Raw genomic sequence first — 21,629 nt, 5'->3', positions numbered from 1 at the left:
CCCTTTATCCCGGTATCTGCTGAAATGTCACCTCAGAAAGGCCTTTGACTACCCTATCTTGAACAGCATGCCTTGTCACTCACTATTATTTAACCCTATTTTATTTTTCTTTCCTATGAGACAGATTAAGTATCTCTTTGTTTATAAATATTCAGCCCACTGGAACATAAGCCTCGGGAGGGTTAATCTCTAAGTTGTTAACACCTTCCATATATACTGCCTTATTTTTCTCACATGTACCAGGCACACATTTTTGAGAAAAGTGCCACAGATGGCTAGGCCGAAGGCAGGTAACCAAGTATTCACATCCATGCCTGCCCGGCTCATGATAGGTGCTCAGTAAATGTTTGCTAAATGAATAAATGAGTCCATGTGAGTTCATTTAGGATCAATACATAGGAGTCAGGTCAGAATCATATTTGGCTTAGCGCATCCACTGGACTTGAATGGTGAACAAGAAAATAAATAAGTGCGATGAGCTGAATGTCCTGCCCCTTTCCCAGCAATAAGCTTAATAAGAAAGAAGAGGGCAACGATTCAGTGCCCCTTCCTGTGCCCTTGGCAAACTCTCATTTAGCCTCCAAACCCCTGCACTGCTTACTTTCTCTTCTCTCCTACCTGGGAACCTCACAATCACATCCATTGTGCACTTATCACATTGTGTTGTAACTATTTGTTTACTTGTCTTTCTCTAAGTTGTGAACTCATTGAGCTGAGGACTCATTTGACTGGGAAATCAAAATATGATTTCCCAGTGCCTGGCATACAATATGTGCTCAATAAGTGCCTACTGAGCAAAAGTGAACTTTGTCAGATTGAAATAAGGCGCTGGGGATATCAGTGGACTCAGCAGCACAGCATGCTTGATGGCCTGAATGGGAAGGGGCCCCAAACTCTGGCCCTTACCTTTCGATGCCACTGAGTTTATGGCGGTGCTTCCTGGACATGAGCAGCCCACCGCCCCAGGCAGCCTGTGAGAACAGAGAAAGGAGAGGGAGGGGGAACAGTGACATTTAAGAACCAGTGACTTGAAGCCTCTAGTAAAACATTAAAGAGAAAGTAAATGGTGAAACACATAAGTTTCTCCAACAAAAGAAACCCATACTGATGGTTCAACCAGTGGCAGTTATAAATATTCATCGTTTGTCACTTCTTCAAAAGTTCTTCCAGGTTAAAGTAAGAGCAGCTACGAGTGATACAGGTAAATCAGGTCGGAGCCCATGGTGCCAAGACCCAAAGGCCCAAGGTACTCTGGAAAGCCAGAGACACTCAATGAGCCCCCCAGGCTGGCTCTGGAAGTGACACAATGGACTGGAGCCTGCCATCTGATGTTCCCGAGGCTAGAATTCTAAGGGTTCGTGAAAACTCAGAGAGCTGCAGCCCTCCTGGGCTTGGAGGTGTCACCACAGCTCCTGCGACAGCCAGACATTTTTGTGGGTACCCTGATGCATGTTTACTGAGTAGCTTGAGACACCACATGACACAAGAATAGCCTTTGTTAGTCATTTGTTCAATAGTCGGGCAGGTTACCCAATTGTCCGGTTGTGAGAAGTTATATCCATAAGAGAATGAACGGAGGAAAAAAAAAAGAAAAAATATACTCAGTCACACATGTGAAAATGCATCTGTTTTGTTCCTGGGAAAATTTGGTACTACATCTCTTAGTTGATAACACCTTCATATACTGCCTTATTTTTCCTACAGGTACCAGATATGCTTTTCTTTCTTTCTTTCTTTCTTTCTTTCTTTCTTTTTTTTAAGAACAGCATCATAGATGGATGACTGAAGGCAGATAGCTGAGCGTCCATACTCGCGGCCATTTTCTATACATTGTATCTTGTATATTTTCCCCTTTGAAATCAGTTATATTTCTCTCTGTAGCTATTTGTTCAGACAAAAGCTACCTGAAAAGGTGTTGGAGACCAAATTCTAAAATGAACCACAGAACACAGCAACTGGCCATAAGGAACTGGATGAGTCCCAAAGGATGTATGGGCCTGTGGTATGTCCAGTTGTGAATGGCCAGTTGAGGGTCAGAGAAGAGTGGAACTAATGTGGGTGGAGAGAGAGCCAGCTGGGCATTGGAGGAGCTTGAGGCAAATCATAAAGCAGAGCTGCTTCTACCCCTGAAATGGACCAGGCCACTCTGTAAGTTATAGCACTTACATCGACATGCAGCCAAAGGTTATATTTCTCACATATATCTGCAATCTCCTGTATCGGATCAAAGGCGCCATAAACGGTTGTGCCAGCAGTCGCATTGACATAAAGAGGAACATATCCCTATAAGGTAAGAGAAACAGGCTTATTAGTCTTTTCAACCTTTTTGCTTTCCACAGGAAGTAGAAGAATTGCAGTAGCATTTATTTCTAGCAGAGATCAACCAAGCTGGTGTGGTATCAGATACTATATCTGGGAGTATTCTTGGTTGGTTCATTCACTCATTCATTAATTTATTCAACAAATATTTTCTGAGTGACTTTTATGTGCCAGGCCCTATTGTAGATGCTGGGAATACAGCCGTGAGCAAAAGAGACAAAGATTTCTGTCCCCATGGAGTTTACATTCTAGTGGGGAGTGACAGACAATAAACAAAATTAAATAAGCAGAATACATAGTACGTCTATTGTGACAAGTTCCACAGCAAACAATAAAGCAGGAAAGAATAGTAGTAAGTGTTTGGCATGATAGGCAGGTAGCTCTAAATATCATCTGGACATTGTGCATTTTAGAAGCTGTGTTGTTCTAAGTATACTGAGGTAATAATATTGAAGCATTGCTTGATCATTTAAAACTGGCCTACGCATTGTTTCAACTAATAGTGGACACAGTGAAATGTTGACGTGAACAAGAAATGAATGAGGAAATGGAGTCAGACAGACTTGGGGAAATCTGTGAGTCTTAGGTTTTATAGAAGCTCAGTCCCATCTCTGCTCCTTGCTCAGTCCTAGTGATATTTCTTCCCATTTCCCTTACTGAGACCCCAGCAAACAACTACAGTTAGAAAAGGAGATACAAGAATGTAATCCCGTAACAATGAGTTGGTAAGTGATCTGACAGCTACTTGGCAGTACCTTGTGGATACATTTGCTCTATGAGATTCTTTTGTTTAATAGGATTTATTGAGGCTGATTCACCAAGTATTATGGGCCATCTGCCAAAGAATGGAAGCACTTTGCTAAATAGGATCCTAAGCTAAAATGATATTGGTTAAAATGAGGTTACACCTAACAAGTAGCAAATGAAAACTTCAATTAGGCTGTATCTTCATGGTGCTTGGGTGGTGGATTTATTGAAGTACATCAAACTAGTCATTCGGCACAATGAAGATTGGATAAGTGGTTTAATGACTGAATTTTTCATTAAAAATGAATCGATATTGTATAGACACAACTTTAAAGCCAAATCACCTCCCACTTGAAAATAAGCAAACACTTGAGAATAGAATTTTAGAAACACAATAAAATGATCTCTTATATTATCAAAGACTCTTACTGTCTAGGTCAGAAAGAAGGTATTTTTAAAAATTTGTATTCACCAGAGTTTAGAGCTATCATAGAGCACACACCTTTTGCTTGGCTTCAAGAATTTTTGCCTCTAAATCAGCAGGAATTATCTTCCCCCTGTAATTATTATAAAAGGGGAGAAACTCAAATGAAGAATCAATGTGACTGCACACAAAAAAAACTTCAGCTGCAGCAAAAAGTAATTTAATCAGATATTTTCAACAGACCATTAGCAGCTTGGCACACTGTACTGAGTCAGTCCTTAAGCACAATAAAACAAATTTAACAGATGAACACATTTAATACATCAAGAACCTAATATTCCCTCTCCCCTGCCTACCTTTCATTGCACTTTATCAAAATCACATTGTCAGTTCCAAAGCCAAGTGCAGCTCCAGCTTTCTTTATGGAATAGTGACTCTGCAACAAACAGAGGCTTGAGGTTAGATGTTAGATAGTCCCTTGGAAAACACCACAATCCATGAGCAAGAGCACCCAACTCACATGTTCTGAGGTGAAGAGGACCAGTTTGGGCACGGCCGCCATGCCCTTTGTCTTAACTTCCGGGAAGTACTTGTAGCGAGCAGCCATGATGCTGTACATGTTGGATATGGCTCCCCCTATCAGGAAGCAGACACATTGGGAGGTGTTGGAGAGCCTTCATTATTGTTTCTAACAGCAAAGGCTGAGCTGGTGTCCCAAGAGACAAGGGAGGTCAGAAAAGGGAAGGACAATATCCTGATAGGTCTTGTTGGATTTCCTGTTGCCAGGGCTCCCCTCTGGGCCCTTTTCCCTGGGAATATAGTAGTCACACTCATTACCAAAGCCATCTAGGCAGTTTGTCTGGAGGTGATTCACATACTCCAGTGCCCATCCCACCTGAAGTCTAGACAGAAATATCAGGTGGCAGTGGCAGTGGCTGCAAAGAGATAGGTGAGTTACAACCTCCCTGCTTCCACTTTCTGCTCAATCTATTTATGGAACAAAGATGAATTTGTTCTCTGAGTCAGAAAGACAGAGAAAGAGAGAATAATGGAGCCTACCAAAGGAAACAGTGACATTGCCTGGATACTCTCCTCAGAGAATAGCCCAACTGAGTTATTAAGTCATTTAGGAGAGCTCTATGTTTATTAAAAGAAAACCAAACTGGTGTTTACTTAAAAAAAAGATGCAAGGATAATTGAGGTAACTAGACATGTTTGGCCAACACAAACTAATCACATTTGCACAAATTACCTGACAATTAAAGAGGCAAATTCGCAGTCGGCTTGAATTGCCTGGACAATTGCAATTCTTATTTCTTTTCTTACCCTATAGACAATCACACTGTCTCTGATACTATGCCAAACTCCTTCCTACCTCCAAGAACATCTGTCCTTGTTTTAAAGATTCTTATTGTATCTACATCAAGCTAGAGATTCAAAGTAGATATACTAATATTTTGGCCAAAATTGATTAGTTAATTGATATTCTTGAGTCATTGATCCCCAGCTTATTCAAACTGCTGTTGACAAACTGTAGACACAGCCTTTGTCAGTTTGTACAGGTTTAGGCACAGCCTCTGTTAGTTAGTACACATAGAATGTAGCACTCTCGCTAGCCTTTACCCTGATAGGAAGATAGGAAGGCAGAGTACCGGAAAAAAAATATTTTTTAGGTCATTATTCTTCCACAAATTCACTTTGTATTTAGTATTCTCAAAAGGGTCCTAAGGATCCATACCACAAACCTTGAGGAGAGTCAGGGAAAGAGAACAGAAACTTACCAGGAGAAAAGATCCCATCACCATCTTTATTTGACCATCCAACTATCTCTCTCATCTTCTTGAGCGTTATTTGCTCCATGAGGACAAACACTGGAGCAATTTCATATGTAAACCTGGAAAGGTGGTAAAAATTAATGAAAATAAAGAAGTCAACAACTTTTGGGAAGATAGATGATTTAGCATTTGCATTTGGGTTCTAAAAAAAGAAGTTCAAAACCACTAAAACAATTCATTTTCTAGAAATGCATTAAGTCACCAATCGTAAAATGTCAGAAACCAGCCTGGGATACTGAAAGAGGTGGTGGAAGTGCCTGCTCTGTGATTCTTCACCAACAAAATAGATTTTTATTGAAATAGAATATCTTAGCTATCTGTGGTCAACCCAGAGAAACAGAAGGAAAGAAAATGACTTTTCTGAGTCCCTTTCACCTCTAAGATTATAGGATAATACACACGTTAATTGAAAAAAAAAGTATTATAAGTTCTATATACAATTGGTTTGCAACATTTGTAAAAAACAAAACAAAGCAAAAAAACAGCCATTTTCACACTTGTAGAATCTATAAAACCCAGAACCGAAGTCTATCTTTTAAAAAACAATGTAAACATCTGGAAGCTAACTGGGAAGATAATTGGAAATATTGACCCAGGTTTTAAAGATCTCAATATAATTACATGGTTTTTCTACTTATAATCTCCAAGGACAGCTATGTTTCTATAATTCTCTGAAGTCAATATCTGTCAAGAATAATTATAAGTGATGATTTTCTAATTACCAATTATAAATACAAGCAGATGGTCAACTGGCATACACAGAAAACTGTTGGATCAGATATCCTGGAAGGTTAGCTTTGTCTTCTAACAAACTGGTTTAAAAGTAGCAAGCCATGCTCTTCCCAAAGCAATTCAAAACAGAAGACAGTCTGGTAGACTAGTCTAGTCACTGAAACAAGATTGTGGTGCCAGGCGTAGGGCTTAAGAGAAATCAAAGAAGGTCCATCCACAGAAAACCGAGCCAGAGAACAAAGATATTTACTGACTCTGAGGTTCTTTGTGTTTTTTCTTTTTGCTTGACCTTCTTAAGCATTAGAGTTTATGGGCTCGGTTCAGACCATGCTCACTAAAGAGAGATGCCTAGATTGACTCAGCCAAGTGATAGGGGAAGACTTTGTCATTGTTAGGGTGTTCGGGCCAAATGCCAATGCTGAGGACTAATGGGAATTCTTGCTGGCTTAATGATTTAGAAAAGCTATTTGCAAGGATGAGATGACAATTGTACATAAGACACAGGTGAAGCTACTAATTTTAATCATGGAGGTTAAAAGCAATCAAATTAATCACACAGTGGTAAAAGAGGACAAAAAGATCCTGGAAGATGCTCAGGATATGCCTGTTGGTAGAATTTTGTTTCCAAAATGAGCATGTCCATTTCCTTAGGAGAACCCTTGAAATTTAGGAGGAAGACCCTTGGAAATCATGTGTTCAGTTACCATCACCTCTGGAGGTCACAATCATGCTTTGGTTCTGCTCTGAGCCCCATCACCGTAGCAACCAACACTCCCTCATGTCTGATGGCCTGATAAAGGAAGAAGAAGAAAGGATTCCTGGTTTAGCCTGTGCTGCTGATGGTTCCAAGAGGAAAACTCATGATGTGCTTCTAATCATTCTTGAACAAATGTGTTAACAGTGACACTGATTTTTGTAAATGTTGGAAAGGCAAGAATGTTTGTATGGTGAATAGGTACTGGTGGCAGTGTGTGTACTAGAATCTCAGAATACCAAATATAAAGGCTCTCTGGGATGAGGCATGGAACAAATGGAATCATATACCATAATATCAGAATCTTATCAAGGGTTGGATGAAAGCTGAGTTGGAGTCAAGTCAGTGTCAGATGGCCAGGCAGGAACCACATGGGGGAGAAGGGATGGCACTGAAAGCCAGGAGCTTGGTCCACCTCATGATTTGAATCAATTTAGGCCCCAGGTTTAGTCTTAGAATTAGTCTTCCCCCTTAAGGACCTGGAAAGAGCATGGCCATTACTCTCAAGATTAGGAGAAAGAATCTAGAATGTTCAGTCATGAGACTATCTGATCTCATGTTTTTCAGGTTCCTTATTTGTCTAGGTACCCAATTCCTAAACCTTCTTTTCAATTCTGTTCAACAAATACTTATTAGATGACTATTTTCTGCCAGGTGGCCTCTTCCGTCCTGAGGAGACAAAGATTTGATGACACCATTCCCAACTTTGAGGAAGAAGCTTAGGAGGATGAATTCAGCATCTGGTTCTTGGCTTCAGCTCATCCTATTTGACGGTCCCTGCCTGGGCCTCAAGGGCCAGTTATTCCACAGCTAAGACTAAGCTTATCTTGATTCATGGCCTCAGTCCTGACATCCTGTTCTAGAATCAGACAGGCTGCACCATGGCAGTTGATCCTCAGCTAGGCCTGACACATGGGCTAACATGGTATGTCCTACATCTGACATTTCTGTGACCCTGCCTTCCTATCCTGGGCTGCGTTTACAACTGGTAGTTAGCCTGCACCCAAAGCCTTATAGAAGGCCTCAAAGTTCACCCTAGAGCACTGGTTCTTAACTTAATTGGGGTCATAAACCCCCTTGGGACTCCTAAGAAAGCTATGGTCCCTCTCTCCGGGAAGAAAGTGAGGATGTGCACATCATTTGGTATGCAATCGAAGGAAACTCCTCTCTCGCAACCTGGACTCCAGGTTAGGTGCCCCTTCCTTAAATGACAGATAATCAAAAAATCAAAGGTCAAATATGGATTCAGAAGAAGCTGGTTAGATGCTAAAGTTAGAGTACAAGGTTATATTTCAGAATCAGAGTACAAGAAACTAAACCTGCCAAAATCTCTGGGTTGAAGGGTAACAACATGGGATTGGAAGTAAGGATTGAAAACAATTGGTTGGTGACATTCATGACATGACATTAAAGAAGACTTCTGAGCCTTTGTATATTCTGAGTAAGGTAGTGAGTTAGCCCTTTTTCAGTGGCTCCACTCACCTTCCCAGTGGGATTCTCACTCAGAACCAAGGCAAATTGTTAAGAAGCTGTATTTCTTTGTGGCAGAATCTGCTGGTTGCTAACCAGTATCAATCTTTTCTTGCTTCACTCAATTTTATTCAGGGTGGCAATTCACCCAGATCAAAGACTCCATTTTCCAGCCTCCCTAGGTGTGGCCGTGACACTTAGTAGCGGTTAAAGAGATGCTATGGGAAATGTTGTGTGGAGCTTCTGCAGTTTCTTAGAAGGAAAGAGCATACTCCCCTTTTGCCCTTCCTTCCTCTATCTCTTCCTCCCCCGTCCTCCTTCCTGAGCTCTGAAACACAGAAGTGATGCTAGAGCTCCAGCCGCCAGCCTGCACCATCAGGAGACGGAAGATGAGAGCTGCGTGCTACAGTGTGGATCACAAAGGCACAAGGAATCTGGATCCCTGGTGACTTTAAACTGGAAACTTCTTTAACAAGAGAAAGAAATAATTTTCTATGTTGACTCCCTATCTTGACATTCCTCTTAGATTCCCCCCGCCCCTTACAGATGTGACAGGTGGTCTATCTTCACCTTAAAAGCTAACACACCTGAGGGGAACTTAGTGAGCCCCTCTGGTGTCCAGAGATGATAAGAGACAGCAACATAAGAGCTGAGAGGCTGAAGGGAGGGGGTCTCGAATGGCAACAGTGACCTGTGGGGTGGCTGCCTTTCTTAGGTGTGTGCACTGCACCTTGCATACACTGAGTACTTAAGACTGGTGCCTTTTTTAGTCTTCAGAACCACTCTGTAGGATGGGTAATATTATCCTCCAGTTTTCTGAGGAACAAACTGAGATTCAGAGAAAATTGGTGATTTGTTTTGTGATCTTACAGTTAGTTTGTTTCAGAGTCAGAATTCCAAGTCCTTTGCATCACAGCTGCTTTCCTATGACAAACAAAAGCTGCTTACTGCAGGCTCCTCTAGCAACGTGCCTCATGGTACAAAATGACTGATAACACCCTAGGAAATTTCTTCTGTGTCATTTCTATGAAAATCAAGCACTAGATAGTTGAAATCATAACCTCATAATAGGGGGCTGTGATAGATCTCATCATAAAGATTATGTATTGTCTGCAGGTGCTTGGGGGCAGACTGTTTTTCACATAGGGACACCGCTCAACCTGCACAGTTGTGCTTGGTGGCCATTTTGGAACAAAAGAGCTGTAGATGCCATGGACAACTACACATTTGTGAAGTTTTCTTTGGATCTTCACTGGGTCCTTGCTTGGAAGAATATATTTCAAAGATATATGCACAGGTGAGTATAGGTGATGAACATAAATCCCCTGGATACTGTTCTTTTTATTCTGTCAGATACCTAAGACTTTGCCACTTGAATTAGGATATTGGATAGTTCTTCTTAAAAGGCTATACTGAGGAATATAACTATTATTTTCTATTACCAATACCACCCAAGTTCAATGATAGTGCAGGTAAAAAAAAAATGAGTATATCACTAATTAAATTCTACCCTGCCAAAGAAAGAGCCTTTTCTCATTTTTTCCCCAGACTTATTTTGAACACTGTTCCCAGTTGGAGAAGAAATTCTCACAAGGGAGCAAATTTCTGCATAAACTCCTGACAGCACTGCCACATTTCATGATCTTCCAGAAGAACTGGCTAAGAACAATTTCTAGATAATCATTATTTCTTCAGACAATGCCTTGTCTCCAGAATGGACAGAAATGATTTCACTATTTTAAATAACCTTCTCTATCGATCTGGTTGGAATCGGATAATATTTTATAAATATCCATTGTTCAGTACAGCTGCAATTACTATGTGCCATTTAGTTGGATTGGCCTTGACCTCAGAAGGCTGGGATATATTGGGTTGTCGGAAAAGTCATGACGTATTTTTTCTATGTTTTTCGTTGCAAAAACACATCATGACTTTTCCGACAGCCCAATATTTTAGTGTTTCATGGCTGAGCTGAGGGAAGGGAAGAGTAAGGAAGTTTGATTTTATGAACACACACACACACACAAAATGAGAATTTGTGAGCTCTTTCTGGTTGAAAAAAGCCTTTTAGGAGAATATGTGGTCATAAATGGTTCAAAGGGATAGGTTCCTCTTATTTACCTGGATATTGGGCTATATATATTAGGCAATTGCAGCCGAGAGGCCTACAGAATACACACTTAAAGGCACTGGGTGGATTCAGTGCCTAAATTAATATGGGTATTTGGCCCTTAACGGAGACATAGTTTTTACTCTATTTTTCTCACTTAGTTTCCAAAGAGTTACGTTTTTTAAAAAAACTGTACTTTCTAATTAAAATAGTTCCTTAATGAGATGCTCCCATTAAGTATTAGTGTCTTTTCAAGTTATAATTAGTATATTATGATGTCTTTTCTTGCTGATGTATTTTTCTCTCACAAATCATACTATAGTAAACATTGCAAAGGTGAGTTTTTTGTCTGAAGAGCCACACAAGCAATTGTATATTTGATCTGAATTCCTTTCTGCCCTCCGCAGCCTCGTGATCCAATAAGGACACTTCATGAAGTTAACCATGACTTGCAAGCAGGGAGCATGAAAACCATTTCCGATTTCAATCAATTTATTCTTTTACGCCTTTTAGCACTAAAGGCTTCACTTGTCACATCTGCTTTTAAAAGTCTGTCATTGTTGTTTTAAATTAGCAAACAAAGCAAGAATCCTTAATTAATAGAAACTTTTCTGAATGTTAATTATTTTGAGTCATAGCATAAAACAGCTTTGGAACACACACGCATCAAAATGTAATTTTCAAGTACCCCTTCAGGGTTTGTCACTGGGAGTAGCTTAAGAAAAAACAGAATACCTTGAATTTTAATAGCTTACACTCTATCTTGATGTCAAATGGAATTTCTCATTTTAAATAATACCACCTTTTCACCTAAATTCATTGTACAAATCTACTTTACCATGAACTTAAAAAGTGGATGATCATTTTTCTAAATATTTCCACAGTGACTAAAACCCATATAATTCTTATGTAGTTATTTTAAAACTATTGTAAGAAACTTGTTTCATTATTTTCCCTGGATACTGTAATAGAGTGTGGTATCATTGTCTGGGTGTATAGATAGTAGTAAAACACTATCATCGTGTTGAGAGGAAAGACGTTACTCAGTAGGCTATGATGGCCCTCCATCAACTTGTAATTTTGTTTTGGAATTTTCAGCTAAGGAATAGGTTGATCACATTAGTTTGTGGCTTTATGGAAGCTTTACTAATAAAGGAAATATGACCTAAATGATAAGGACCAATGTGCTAGGATAGGAAATGGACCAAGATCATACTCCAAAACATGACCTGTTTAGATACATCATTAATAAATATGGAGCCTTTTAACATGAAATTCACACTAAATGTTGAAGGCTAGAGTTACTATTTCTCATGACCATGCTCTAATTAAACTGCATTATTCAATTAAAATAGTTTATTGATTATCTACTACTAAGTCAGAACTGATAAACCTAAAAGATTTTAAAAGAAAACTAGGACAACTGTGATAAAATTATTATAGAACCATTAAAATTGGACTTTTTAAGGTAACAGGCCATAATCATACATCATGGTTGCTTATATGAAAATAATATGTGGGACTTACATATTGGTATTAGCAGTTGATGTCAGCCATTCTCCGGCTAAACCAATGATATCCAGTCCAGTGGAGAGCTGGTTGAAAAATCGAGGATGACCTAGAGAAGTGAGTAATAGGCAAGCATCAAGGCAAACCCAGCTATTTTCAAAGCAAATGCCTGTTCTACCAGGCCACAGGTATGGGGCCTCCATTCTAATGGTCTATTTAACAGAGCTGCTCAAAAATATAGAAAACGAAGGTCAGGTTAACTCACCCTAGAAGGTCAGGTTGACTAATCCTATATAAACTTTTAGCATTAATGGTGTCCCCCAAATTTATATGTTTCTAAAGCATAATGCTTTTAAAAAAAATCCAATGTCATGAAACTAGTAATCTTTCTGATATCTTATTTGATTTCCAGATGAACTCCTCTGCTGCATTTATTTTTTAATTACAAATCAGGATGTTGTGGTCCTGATTTTCTCCATAAATGTTTCAACTTTCAATTTAACATCCCAGGGATTTAATCCCCCCAAATCAAGGTTTACTGATGGAGGAGAGGCTACAGGCCTTAGAGGAAGTTCGTGGCTCTGTGGATCAAACCAAGCCTGGAGAAGGTACCAGCTGAGGGCATGCCATCACTCTCTGGGTCTCTGTGTCAGTCAAATATGATGTCAGTCATTGGTGTATCTTATCTATATATAGTCAAGTGACTGTTAAACTAAATTTATTGCTGAGATGATCTGGCATCTCCTTTGTGAAACAGGGGCGGACACAGCCTCATATACTTTGAGTTGTTGGTAAAATAATTGTTCTTGCTATATAACTCTAAAGCCCTTTGCAACCCAGTGTATGCTTTCACAGGCTTTGTTCTCAGCAAATTCATGTTTATTGCCAAGTTTTGGCTAAGTTGGCATTCACAGGAAAACTCAACTCTACATCAGCTGGCTTGGCTTGGCTGTCCCGAAGAAGTCAGCGCCATAGATTATCTAGAGGTACATGATAAAGAACTGGTGTTAGAAATATATGCTGACTGCTGTGTTTCCAGTGGAAATTGCTTTTGCCTCTGAAAGAACTGTCAGAAAGCTAGCATTTGAATGTTCCTGGTCTAAGTCCCCTCTCTGAGAATATTTGTTCTTCCCTCTATGTGATGGTGACTTATTCAGAACAGCTATGACTTCTTATATCAGAATATTCCAAACCCTGCATTCTCAAGAGTCCTAATACTAATCAGTAAAACATAATACTGATCTTTAGAAAGAATAAAAGAAGCATAAACAGTAAGCTTTGTGTAAGTATGGAGCCAGATTCCAGACATTCGAGTAGACTAAGTGACTTAAGTTAGCCCATTTTACTCTACTTTGCTCAGTGTTAATATATATATATTCCACTGTGTGTAGCTACCTGCAGGGTTTACCCTATCACTCTATCTACATCTAAATTAGAGATCAGCATCCAGGGACTACTTTAACATGGCAGCCACAGTACACTTTGCCAGGATCAAAGCTTTTACACTCTCTAGATGCAAATATCTTCTCCCAGAAGCCGCTCTGAAGAACAAGGGTGAATGGCTGGCTGCAGGGTGACTATCTAAGTGGATTTATACACTGGACTAATAAGAGTCCATGCTTCTCTGACCATATGAGGCTTCAGTTTTGTAGGCAATATGAGTTGCTATTATGACAACTCCATGTATTTTTCTTTGAGGGACAACACTATTTTGGGCTTTAATTATAAATTTATGTGGTCTAATCTGTCTGAGAAAGTTTATATAGAGTGACCAGACAAAATAAAAACATTGGACCAATGCAAGTTAAGCTAAAACATACATGGAAAAGGCTGACTTTGTTTTATTCAGCCAAATAACACTACTTGATCTCCATCAGGAATGGGTTAGCCATCAGACCAAGGTGAGATGTAACTAACTTGATAAACTTGCTTTTCTTTAAAAATCAAACACAGACTTTGTAATATAATTTAAGTCTATCCTGCCATTATTCAAAGAAGCTACACTTATTTCAGTGGTGTTGGCAGACTTCAAAAGCTGTTTGGGATTCTTTATTTAAAAATGCCTTTTTGAGATATTTCATGAAAATGGAGACAAAAAAAACAAAAACAAAAAACCCCAGCTGGGGTAGCAATACTTATACCAGACAAAATAGACTTTAAAACAAAGGCTATAACAAGAGACAAAGAAAGACCCAGTAATCCAACTTCTGGGTATTTATACAAAGAAACCCAAAATGCTACTTTGAAGGGACATGTACATCCATATGTTCATTGCTGCATTATTTGCAATGGCTAAGAGGTGGAGGGAGGCAGCCTGGGTGTCAGTCGATGAATGAATGGATAAAGAGGAGGTGGTCCATATATACAATGGAACGTTGCTTGGCCATGGAAGGAAATGGGTTCTTGCCATCTGCAGTGGCGTGGATGGACCTGGAGGGTATTGTGCTGGGTGGAGTATGTCAGACAGAGAAAGGCATATGCAATGTGATTTCACTCAATGTGGAATCTAAAGAACAACAACAATAAAAAAAATAAAACAAAGCAGAAACAAATTCATAGACACAGAGAACATTTTGATGGTTGCCAGATGGGAGGGGGCTGGGGGAATGGGTGAAAAGGGGGAAGGGATTAAGAAGTACAAATTGGTAGTTACAAAATAGTCATGGGGATGTAAAGTAAAAAAGCATAGGGAATATAGTCAATAATATAGTAATAACTATGTATGGTGCCAGGTGGGCACTAGATTAGTCAGGGGGATCACTTCTTAAATTATATGAAGTCTAACCACTATGCAGTATACCTGAAATTAATATAAAATAATATCAAATGCCCCCCAAAAAAATATAAAAGTGGGAAGTAATACTCAAAAAATGCCTTTTTAGCCAGCTTCATTATTTCATTACAACACTGTTTTTGATATCTAATAGCCTTACTCAGCCCTATCACCACCACTCTTCCCAGCCACACTTTCCAATGACTAGGAAGAGTGAGAGGGATAATAAAGAAAAGGGAAAAAGAAAGAAAGAAAAAAAGAACACGGGGCTACCAGTTGTGGCCCCAGGGGCTCCCCTGCATTGGCAGCTATGCCATGGACTGCCAGTTCCTGTAAATCTATCTGCCCAAACGCTCAGGAAAGCCAGGCTGCCATGGGGAAAGGGAGTAGGGAGAAGAAAACAGTTTCACTCCTAGGCTTAGAAATAGCCAGAAATCCAAAAAGTCCTTGAACTTGAGACAATTGGAAAGTAACCACTTTGGCCAGGCGTGCTAATTAGAGAGGGTTCATGTAACATGAAAAGGAGGCAAGAGGACATCCTTCAGGGCTTCCTGTTGGAGATCAGGTTCAGGGTGTCTAAACTCCAGAGTAGGAGTAGGATGCAAGTGTGTGTGTGTGGGGGGGAGACGGACTTTTTGACTTAGCCAAGAAATGTTGTACCTCTCAAAAAGATATATTCAAGTGTTAACCCCTGGTCCCTGTGAGTGACTTTTTTTTGGAAATAGGGTCCTTGTAGACGTTATCAAGTTAAGATGAGGCCATCCTGGATTAGGTTGGGCCCTAATCCAAAAACTAGTATCATAAGAAGAGAGAAATTGGGACATGCTCACACAGGGAGAATGCCACACGAGGTGAAGGCAAAGATCAGAGCCATGCACCTGTCTACATGCCAAGGAATGCCCGCCACCACTAAGGCCTGGAAAAGGCAAGGATGGTTCCTCCCCAAGAGCCTTCAAAGAGAGCATGACCCTGCAGATGCCTTGATTTTGAATGTCTAGCCTCCAGAGCTGGCAGAGAATAAATTTCTATTTTAAGTCACCCCATTTGTGGTAAGGTCTTACAGCAACCCTTGGAAACTAATATAGAAAGGGAGGGAAATGGGCCCAATTCTCCCCAGTTTCAGGTTTATCAGAATGAAATAAGCATGAAAATGGAGGAGAGAAAAGAAGTGGGGGATGTGTGGTTCTGTTCTCTTCAGGTTGTGAATAGCCTAAAAGCAAGAATGAAGGCTCTTTATACAGAACTTGGCTTAGCACCACGTAACTGTATATCTTTTAAATTTACCTTTGCAACAATAAATGATGATGGGCTTTTGCTAGGGTTGGGGCCTTCCATTAACTGTCACTGCCCGAGGTCATTGTGTGGTCACTGATCACTTTGTTGCCTTTCCTCACTAGGCTTGTGTTTCTCTTTTAACATGAATTTGACATCCTCACAACTAGCAAGGGTGTGGTGCAGGGCAAGGGTGCCACCCGCATGTCCACCTGACTCTCACCCTTACCTGTGCGAACCCCATACTTCAGGGTGTCTCTGCAGTCAACCAGGATCTGCTCCAGGGACTCAGGATGGTCGGAGAGCTCCAAATTGAAGCCCTCCATGCCTTCCAGCAGCTGGTGTGGGTGATGGAAATCCAGCACCTTGGTGGAGCGATCGAATGTCTTGCGGACATAGTTGAGGAGTATGTCCACCACCTCCAGTAGGAACTGCACAGTTTGCTCCTCCCCGTTCTTAGCCGGAAGCAGATCTGAGGGGGTCGGGGAAAGCCAACAAGTGGTTATCACCTGACTCATATCTGGTTTTTCTATGCTCAGAAATCCCTAATATCAGCCATGATATCTTTATAGGCCTGTATTCATTCCAGGGTATGTATACACATTGAGAATCTCATGTACCATCTCCCCAGAAAAAAAGCATAAATGCATATACACAGAAATTTTCCATACGCTTTCTGGGGGTTCACAGACTTTCTGATAGTTAGGCTGCTCACCAATGAAATGGAGTGTTTTGAGAGGTCGTGAGCAGCCTGCCACTGCAGTTGTCCATTTGCAGGCTGACTGGGCACCTGTCAGGTGTGTGATGGAGGGGGCTACCATCTTGCTCCCCTGGTACCAGGTGTGTCCCTGTACATCTGATTCAGACACCAGGCTTTGGGTTTGGTGTCATGACATGCTTGATCTGTTGATGGCGGAGGTAAGGCCTCTGTGGGTAGAAGCTGAGGTCTCCCCTGAAGAGGGTGGTCCTTTGTGGTGCCCTTAGATAGGAAACTAAAACTAAAAGATGGGACTCAGAAAAGTGGGAGCGGGAACTCCCACCTCCCCCTTAACCTCATCCTTTCAGACCTGAACTTTGGGACATCTGCAGGTAACTCTGGGTTACTGCCTCTGTTAGGCAGAGTCAGGTTGAGGGGTTAGGGAGGAAAGTTGTAGATGGTCCCAAATGAGGTTGTCAGCCATAGCTCACGAGCAGATTCGCTATATGTTATGTGCTGTGTCTAGTCCCTGGATTATCTCTGAGGTTTACTGAAGTCTTGTTAACTATTCTGGTCTGGCCTCTCTGGCCTGTGAAGAGTTAACAAAAGGAGATGGTGGTGGGTTTACCTTTGGGATATTTGGGAGTCAGAGCCTGGGAAAGCACCTCCTCAAACCAGTAACGTGGGGGCAGCAGTAATTAGTGAAAGATCTCCAAAAGGAAAATGAGTTTCAGGACAGCACATGGTTATGCAGCCCAGTCATACAGCTTCACACAGGGTGATTTTGTCGTTGCTGTTGCCAACCAAGGAGGATAAATGCTATTAAGGGAATTACCTGGGTTTTTTTTTTTTATGTAACAGCCCTTCAGATTCTGAGATTCTATGAATCCATATTTGTCCCTGCAATTGCCTTTAGAGTTGACTGTTTTATTGACTGCCCTCATCCAACTTCCAAAACAATGGAGACCTGGGCACTAAGGAAGGAGGGATTCAAATATTAAAAAAGTATTGGGGCTGAAACTAATTCTAAAAAATGTGTATTTCATAATAAAAAATTTTTTAAAAAGTATTGGGTTGTCGGAAAAGTCATGGTGTATGTTTTTCTGTGTTTTTCGTTGCAAAAATGCATCATAACTTTTCCGACAACCCAATAGTTTCATGATGGTTCAGGGAAAGTAATGACATTTTTGGTAAAAGAAGTAAAATTTCAGGAAAATGTCAAGAAACTCAAATAGGGGACCTACTCAATAGTACTAGGGCTGGGGGCATGGGGATGGGGAGGAGGGACTACCTCGAGCAAACAGGTTGGAAAAGTCGGTCTCCGTGCGCCGAAAGCGGCCATCCCTGTCACTGTTTTCACAGGAAATCAGGTTCTTGGAGGACTGCCTCTCCTTGAAGGCGCTCACAAGCCGGCTCTTCTCCTCCAGGCTGTTGGTCCTTTGCAAGAAGCCTGTAGCACAAGAAGCTGGGTCAGAGGTAGTGCACTGAACTCCAGCCTCAGAGGGTCAGCTGCTAAGCCAGGTCGAGACAATCCAAGCCGCATTCTCGTTTCTCCAGAGAAGCTGAGTGTCTGCATTTTAAGTATAAGGGCCCTGGCACTGCTTGCCTTCAGGCGGGGAGGGGGCAGTGCCAAGTGCCATCAGTGGCACAGATCCAGTCATGCAGGAGAGACAAACAGTAAGCAAAGCCCATTCTCTTCTCTGAACATGACAGTGAACTCAGAGTTAAGTCAATTGGACAGCTTCCACTCCACTAACCAGCCCCAGGATGGGGTTTTGAGGGAAGGATGCAATTGGAGAGGATGCTGCCAGCACTGGGTTTAGGGGTTATACAACCAGAGGGAGGAGGGAGTGAGGACCAGCACTGGGGATTAAAGAAGATGTTTTACCCCGGGGAGCCAGGTACAGCTTACAGGTTGAATGTAAGTGTACTTTTTCTGACCCAAACCTGAAGTGCAGCTTTCCCTGTCCTTGAGTAAAGGTATTGGGGAAAGAGATTAACAAAGCTTAAAATCTTATGTGTGGTGGGCCAGCCGAGTGGCTCAGTTGGTTAAGAGCTCGCTCAAGGGTGCAACAGCAGTTCGAGTCCGGCCTGAGCTGAGCTGCCACTGAGCTGCCGCTGAGCTGCCAACAGGTGGCAGGATGGCTCAGCTAAAAAAAAAATCTTATGTGTGGTGACATTTAATTACTGAGCACCTATTGTGGAAAAGCACTTTGCTAAGCATTCAGGATGGGGGACCTATAAAAATAAATGAGACAGATCCTCTGTCCTCCAGGAGCTTGCAGTTTGGCTGATGGTGGCCAATGTTGTAATAAAGCTAGAAAGCCATCCAAGAAGTCCCTGGAGATGAACTCCGAGCCCAGGATGGGATTCAGGGCACCTCTCCTCTGCTCCTCAGAAGGAATGGATCTCCCTGGTCTGAGGTGATCTGTGCAAACACCACCAGCAGCAAACAGAGACACAGGTTGAGCCCAAAGGGCTGGAGACTCTGCTAAGTTGGAGCCCACAGTGTCCCTCAGTACCTCCACCCATCCCCTCTGGGCTCAGGGCCTGCAGACCTGCTCCTTCCCTCAGCATCGCCTCCAATTCAGCCTCAGACTTAGCCCTGAGCCAGCAATGCAGCACACTGAAAAGAGGAAGAGAGTCCTAAACTTCCTGGTGACCCCAAAGCTGTCTTTGTAAGTACCAAGATCCTTGGGGGGAGTCACATGCGTCATAAGGCAGGCTTGGAGTAAAGTCCCAGGAGGTTCAAGGAGAGGCAAGTTAATCTGGGGAATTCTGCTTTACTTCCCCAAGACTGCAATTCAATGGTGAGGGGTGAAGGAAGGAGGGAAGCAGGGGGAAGGCTGCAGCGATTAGAGTCCTCCCACACACTGGAGTGGCGTCTATTTTTGGAGGGAAGAATAGGAAGGCAGTGGCACCAGCCACTTCATTCTCCCAGCACCTTGTAAACTTATCACTAAAGATCTAAAGGGCATCAGAAGGGAGAAATACATTATAGTAGAACCCCACACTTGGATATAAAGATGGAGCTTATCTCTTTTCCCTCACCTCTCCTCCTGCTTTCTGAATTCCTCCTCCAAATCCCCAGAGCCCAAAACCAGGAGCCAGCACTCATTTGCCAGAGGGAAGCAGGATCACCTGGTTCCTGAATTCCCAGACTGCTCCCCTGCTTCCGGAACAGGGAGCTGTGGAAATTTGCCAGGTTGAAAAGACCAAATCCATGTGGCTTAATGCAAATGAGGTCCTGCCTGCTGAACTCTAACTTTTAGGTCCTTAACCTTTGGCTGGCTCTGACTCACTCCCGGGTAAAGCCTTAAGTCTCCCCACCTGAGACCCCTTAGAAACGCCTTTCCTGTGGGCAGCTGCAGGACCTAGACCTCCCCTTAGGCTTTGGATATTATCTCCAAAGGAGGTTTTGACACAGGCATTCACAGAGGTGTCCTGAAGGGTTGAGAGATGACAACTGTGACACAACTTCAAACCTGCATCCCCTTCCTGGATCACACTCCCTGGGGTGCACTAGGAGTCAATATTTTCTGTAGTATAAATCCTGTAGTGATCTTAGAGTACACTTACATTGCATTACAATTTGTGGCAAAAACCATTAATTTCATAAAATAAGCAATGTATATTGTTATTGGAATAACAATTTCTTAGAAGGTATTTGTTTTTGAAAATACCGGGAGCCTCATAAAAGGTAAAGAAGCCAAGCCTTTCTGGGCTCTGAGAGGCTCTGGAAAGAACCATATGCCTCTCCAAGGATGACCAGGCGGTAGATGACATTGAGTTCAGTGTGTAGCCAAGAGTCCCTGAGACTGAGTCCGACTGTACTCCCTTTTGCTCTACACCCCAGCTGTGAGGACCTAGGTACATTAAGGCTGTACTGGTAACTCAGCTCAACATTCTTAAAAGGCAAAGAAAGATGCAAAACAGAGGAGAGCTGAGACTGCAGTTGGCTTTGGTCAGGTTGTAGCACAGGCTAGTTTCAAGGGGAGGAGAGGAGGCGAGCCCTGTTAGGACTCCACCTCTGGGCTGTGTGGAGATTCTGCTGCTGGTTTCTCACACTGCCCCAAACTCAAAGGACTAGGGGGCCTGGTGAGTGGGAGGAAGTGTGGGGAATGAAAGAGCACCTGACTAGAGCCAGCTGTTTCCAAGTGGAGCAGAGAGCTGTGAGTGGCATAAAAGCACATGGCCAAGAGGGTAAATGGGGCCTGAAGCCCAGCCGTCCTGTTCTCCTCACTAAGCTGTGGTATGGAATTGCATCTCCCTAGAGGAAGGGGCTCTTTTTCTGACTTTTATTAGCTAACAGTACCCTCCCAGATCTCCCCTACCCCCACCTTTTTTATTTCAAGAGAAGCCAGAAATACAGAATATTTGAAGTCTCTCTGTTTAAAAGTTGGCAACTGACACAAAATTAAACACACACACACACACACACACACACACACACACACAATGCATGGGTTAAATAAAAGAGCTCAGAGGCTGTAACTAGCAGCCAGTTTGGGACCTCTGCATAGATAAATGAGGGAGTCCCAAGGGCACACTGGGAAGTTAGCAGAGCCCAGAGCCAGAACTTAGGGCTCCCTGCATCTCCTTTTATTTAGGTCATGCCACCATGCTTGTAGGCAACCTACTCTGTACCTCTTGACAAGACCCTGGGTTTCTTATAGCTGATTATTCTCTCAGAGGATTCTGTCTCCAGAGCTAAGGGTACTGCTGCTGAGACCCAAGGTCTACCTTGCAGCTTTATTCCCAGGGGTACCAGGGAAGGGGAGTAGGGAAATGGGGGGGGCGCGTCAAATCTTGGCAAGACACTGAAGAAGCTTGGGGGGGTATCAGAGCAATGGATTAGGAGGTGAGAAGAGGACCATCAGTCTAGTCCCTCTGCTATTTTAAGGTGAAAGGTCAAACCAACCCCAAATAGTGTCAGGTCAAGAGGGCACCCTTCAGGCCACAGAAAGTTTGGGATGAAGGGAGTGGA

General features: G+C 42.1%; 1 protein-coding gene across 2 annotated transcripts in view; it reads right to left on the bottom strand.

Moving 5' to 3' along the window:
- The window catches only part of GAD1 (glutamate decarboxylase 1), a 39,184-nt gene that overhangs the window by 9,748 nt on the left and 7,807 nt on the right, over positions 1-21,629 (bottom strand). For both annotated transcript variants that reach the window (XM_019656789.1, XM_019656790.1), the window contains exons 4-12: positions 17,934-18,092; positions 16,175-16,417; positions 11,919-12,009; positions 5,272-5,384; positions 4,011-4,126; positions 3,847-3,926; positions 3,569-3,623; positions 2,167-2,283; positions 907-971 (exon numbers count right to left, since the gene is read on the bottom strand). In XM_019656789.1, the coding sequence (XP_019512334.1) occupies positions 907-971; positions 2,167-2,283; positions 3,569-3,623; positions 3,847-3,926; positions 4,011-4,126; positions 5,272-5,384; positions 11,919-12,009; positions 16,175-16,417; positions 17,934-18,092 (1,039 nt within the window). The remainder of the gene's footprint in view (positions 1-906; positions 972-2,166; positions 2,284-3,568; positions 3,624-3,846; positions 3,927-4,010; positions 4,127-5,271; positions 5,385-11,918; positions 12,010-16,174; positions 16,418-17,933; positions 18,093-21,629) is intronic.

This window comes from Hipposideros armiger, unplaced genomic scaffold, assembly GCF_001890085.2.
Source record: "Hipposideros armiger isolate ML-2016 unplaced genomic scaffold, ASM189008v1 scaffold_266, whole genome shotgun sequence".
NCBI classification, from domain to species: Eukaryota; Metazoa; Chordata; class Mammalia; order Chiroptera; family Hipposideridae; genus Hipposideros; species Hipposideros armiger.
Note: the sequence above shows the minus strand (reverse complement) of the source record. Positions and strands in the feature narration are given on the sequence as shown.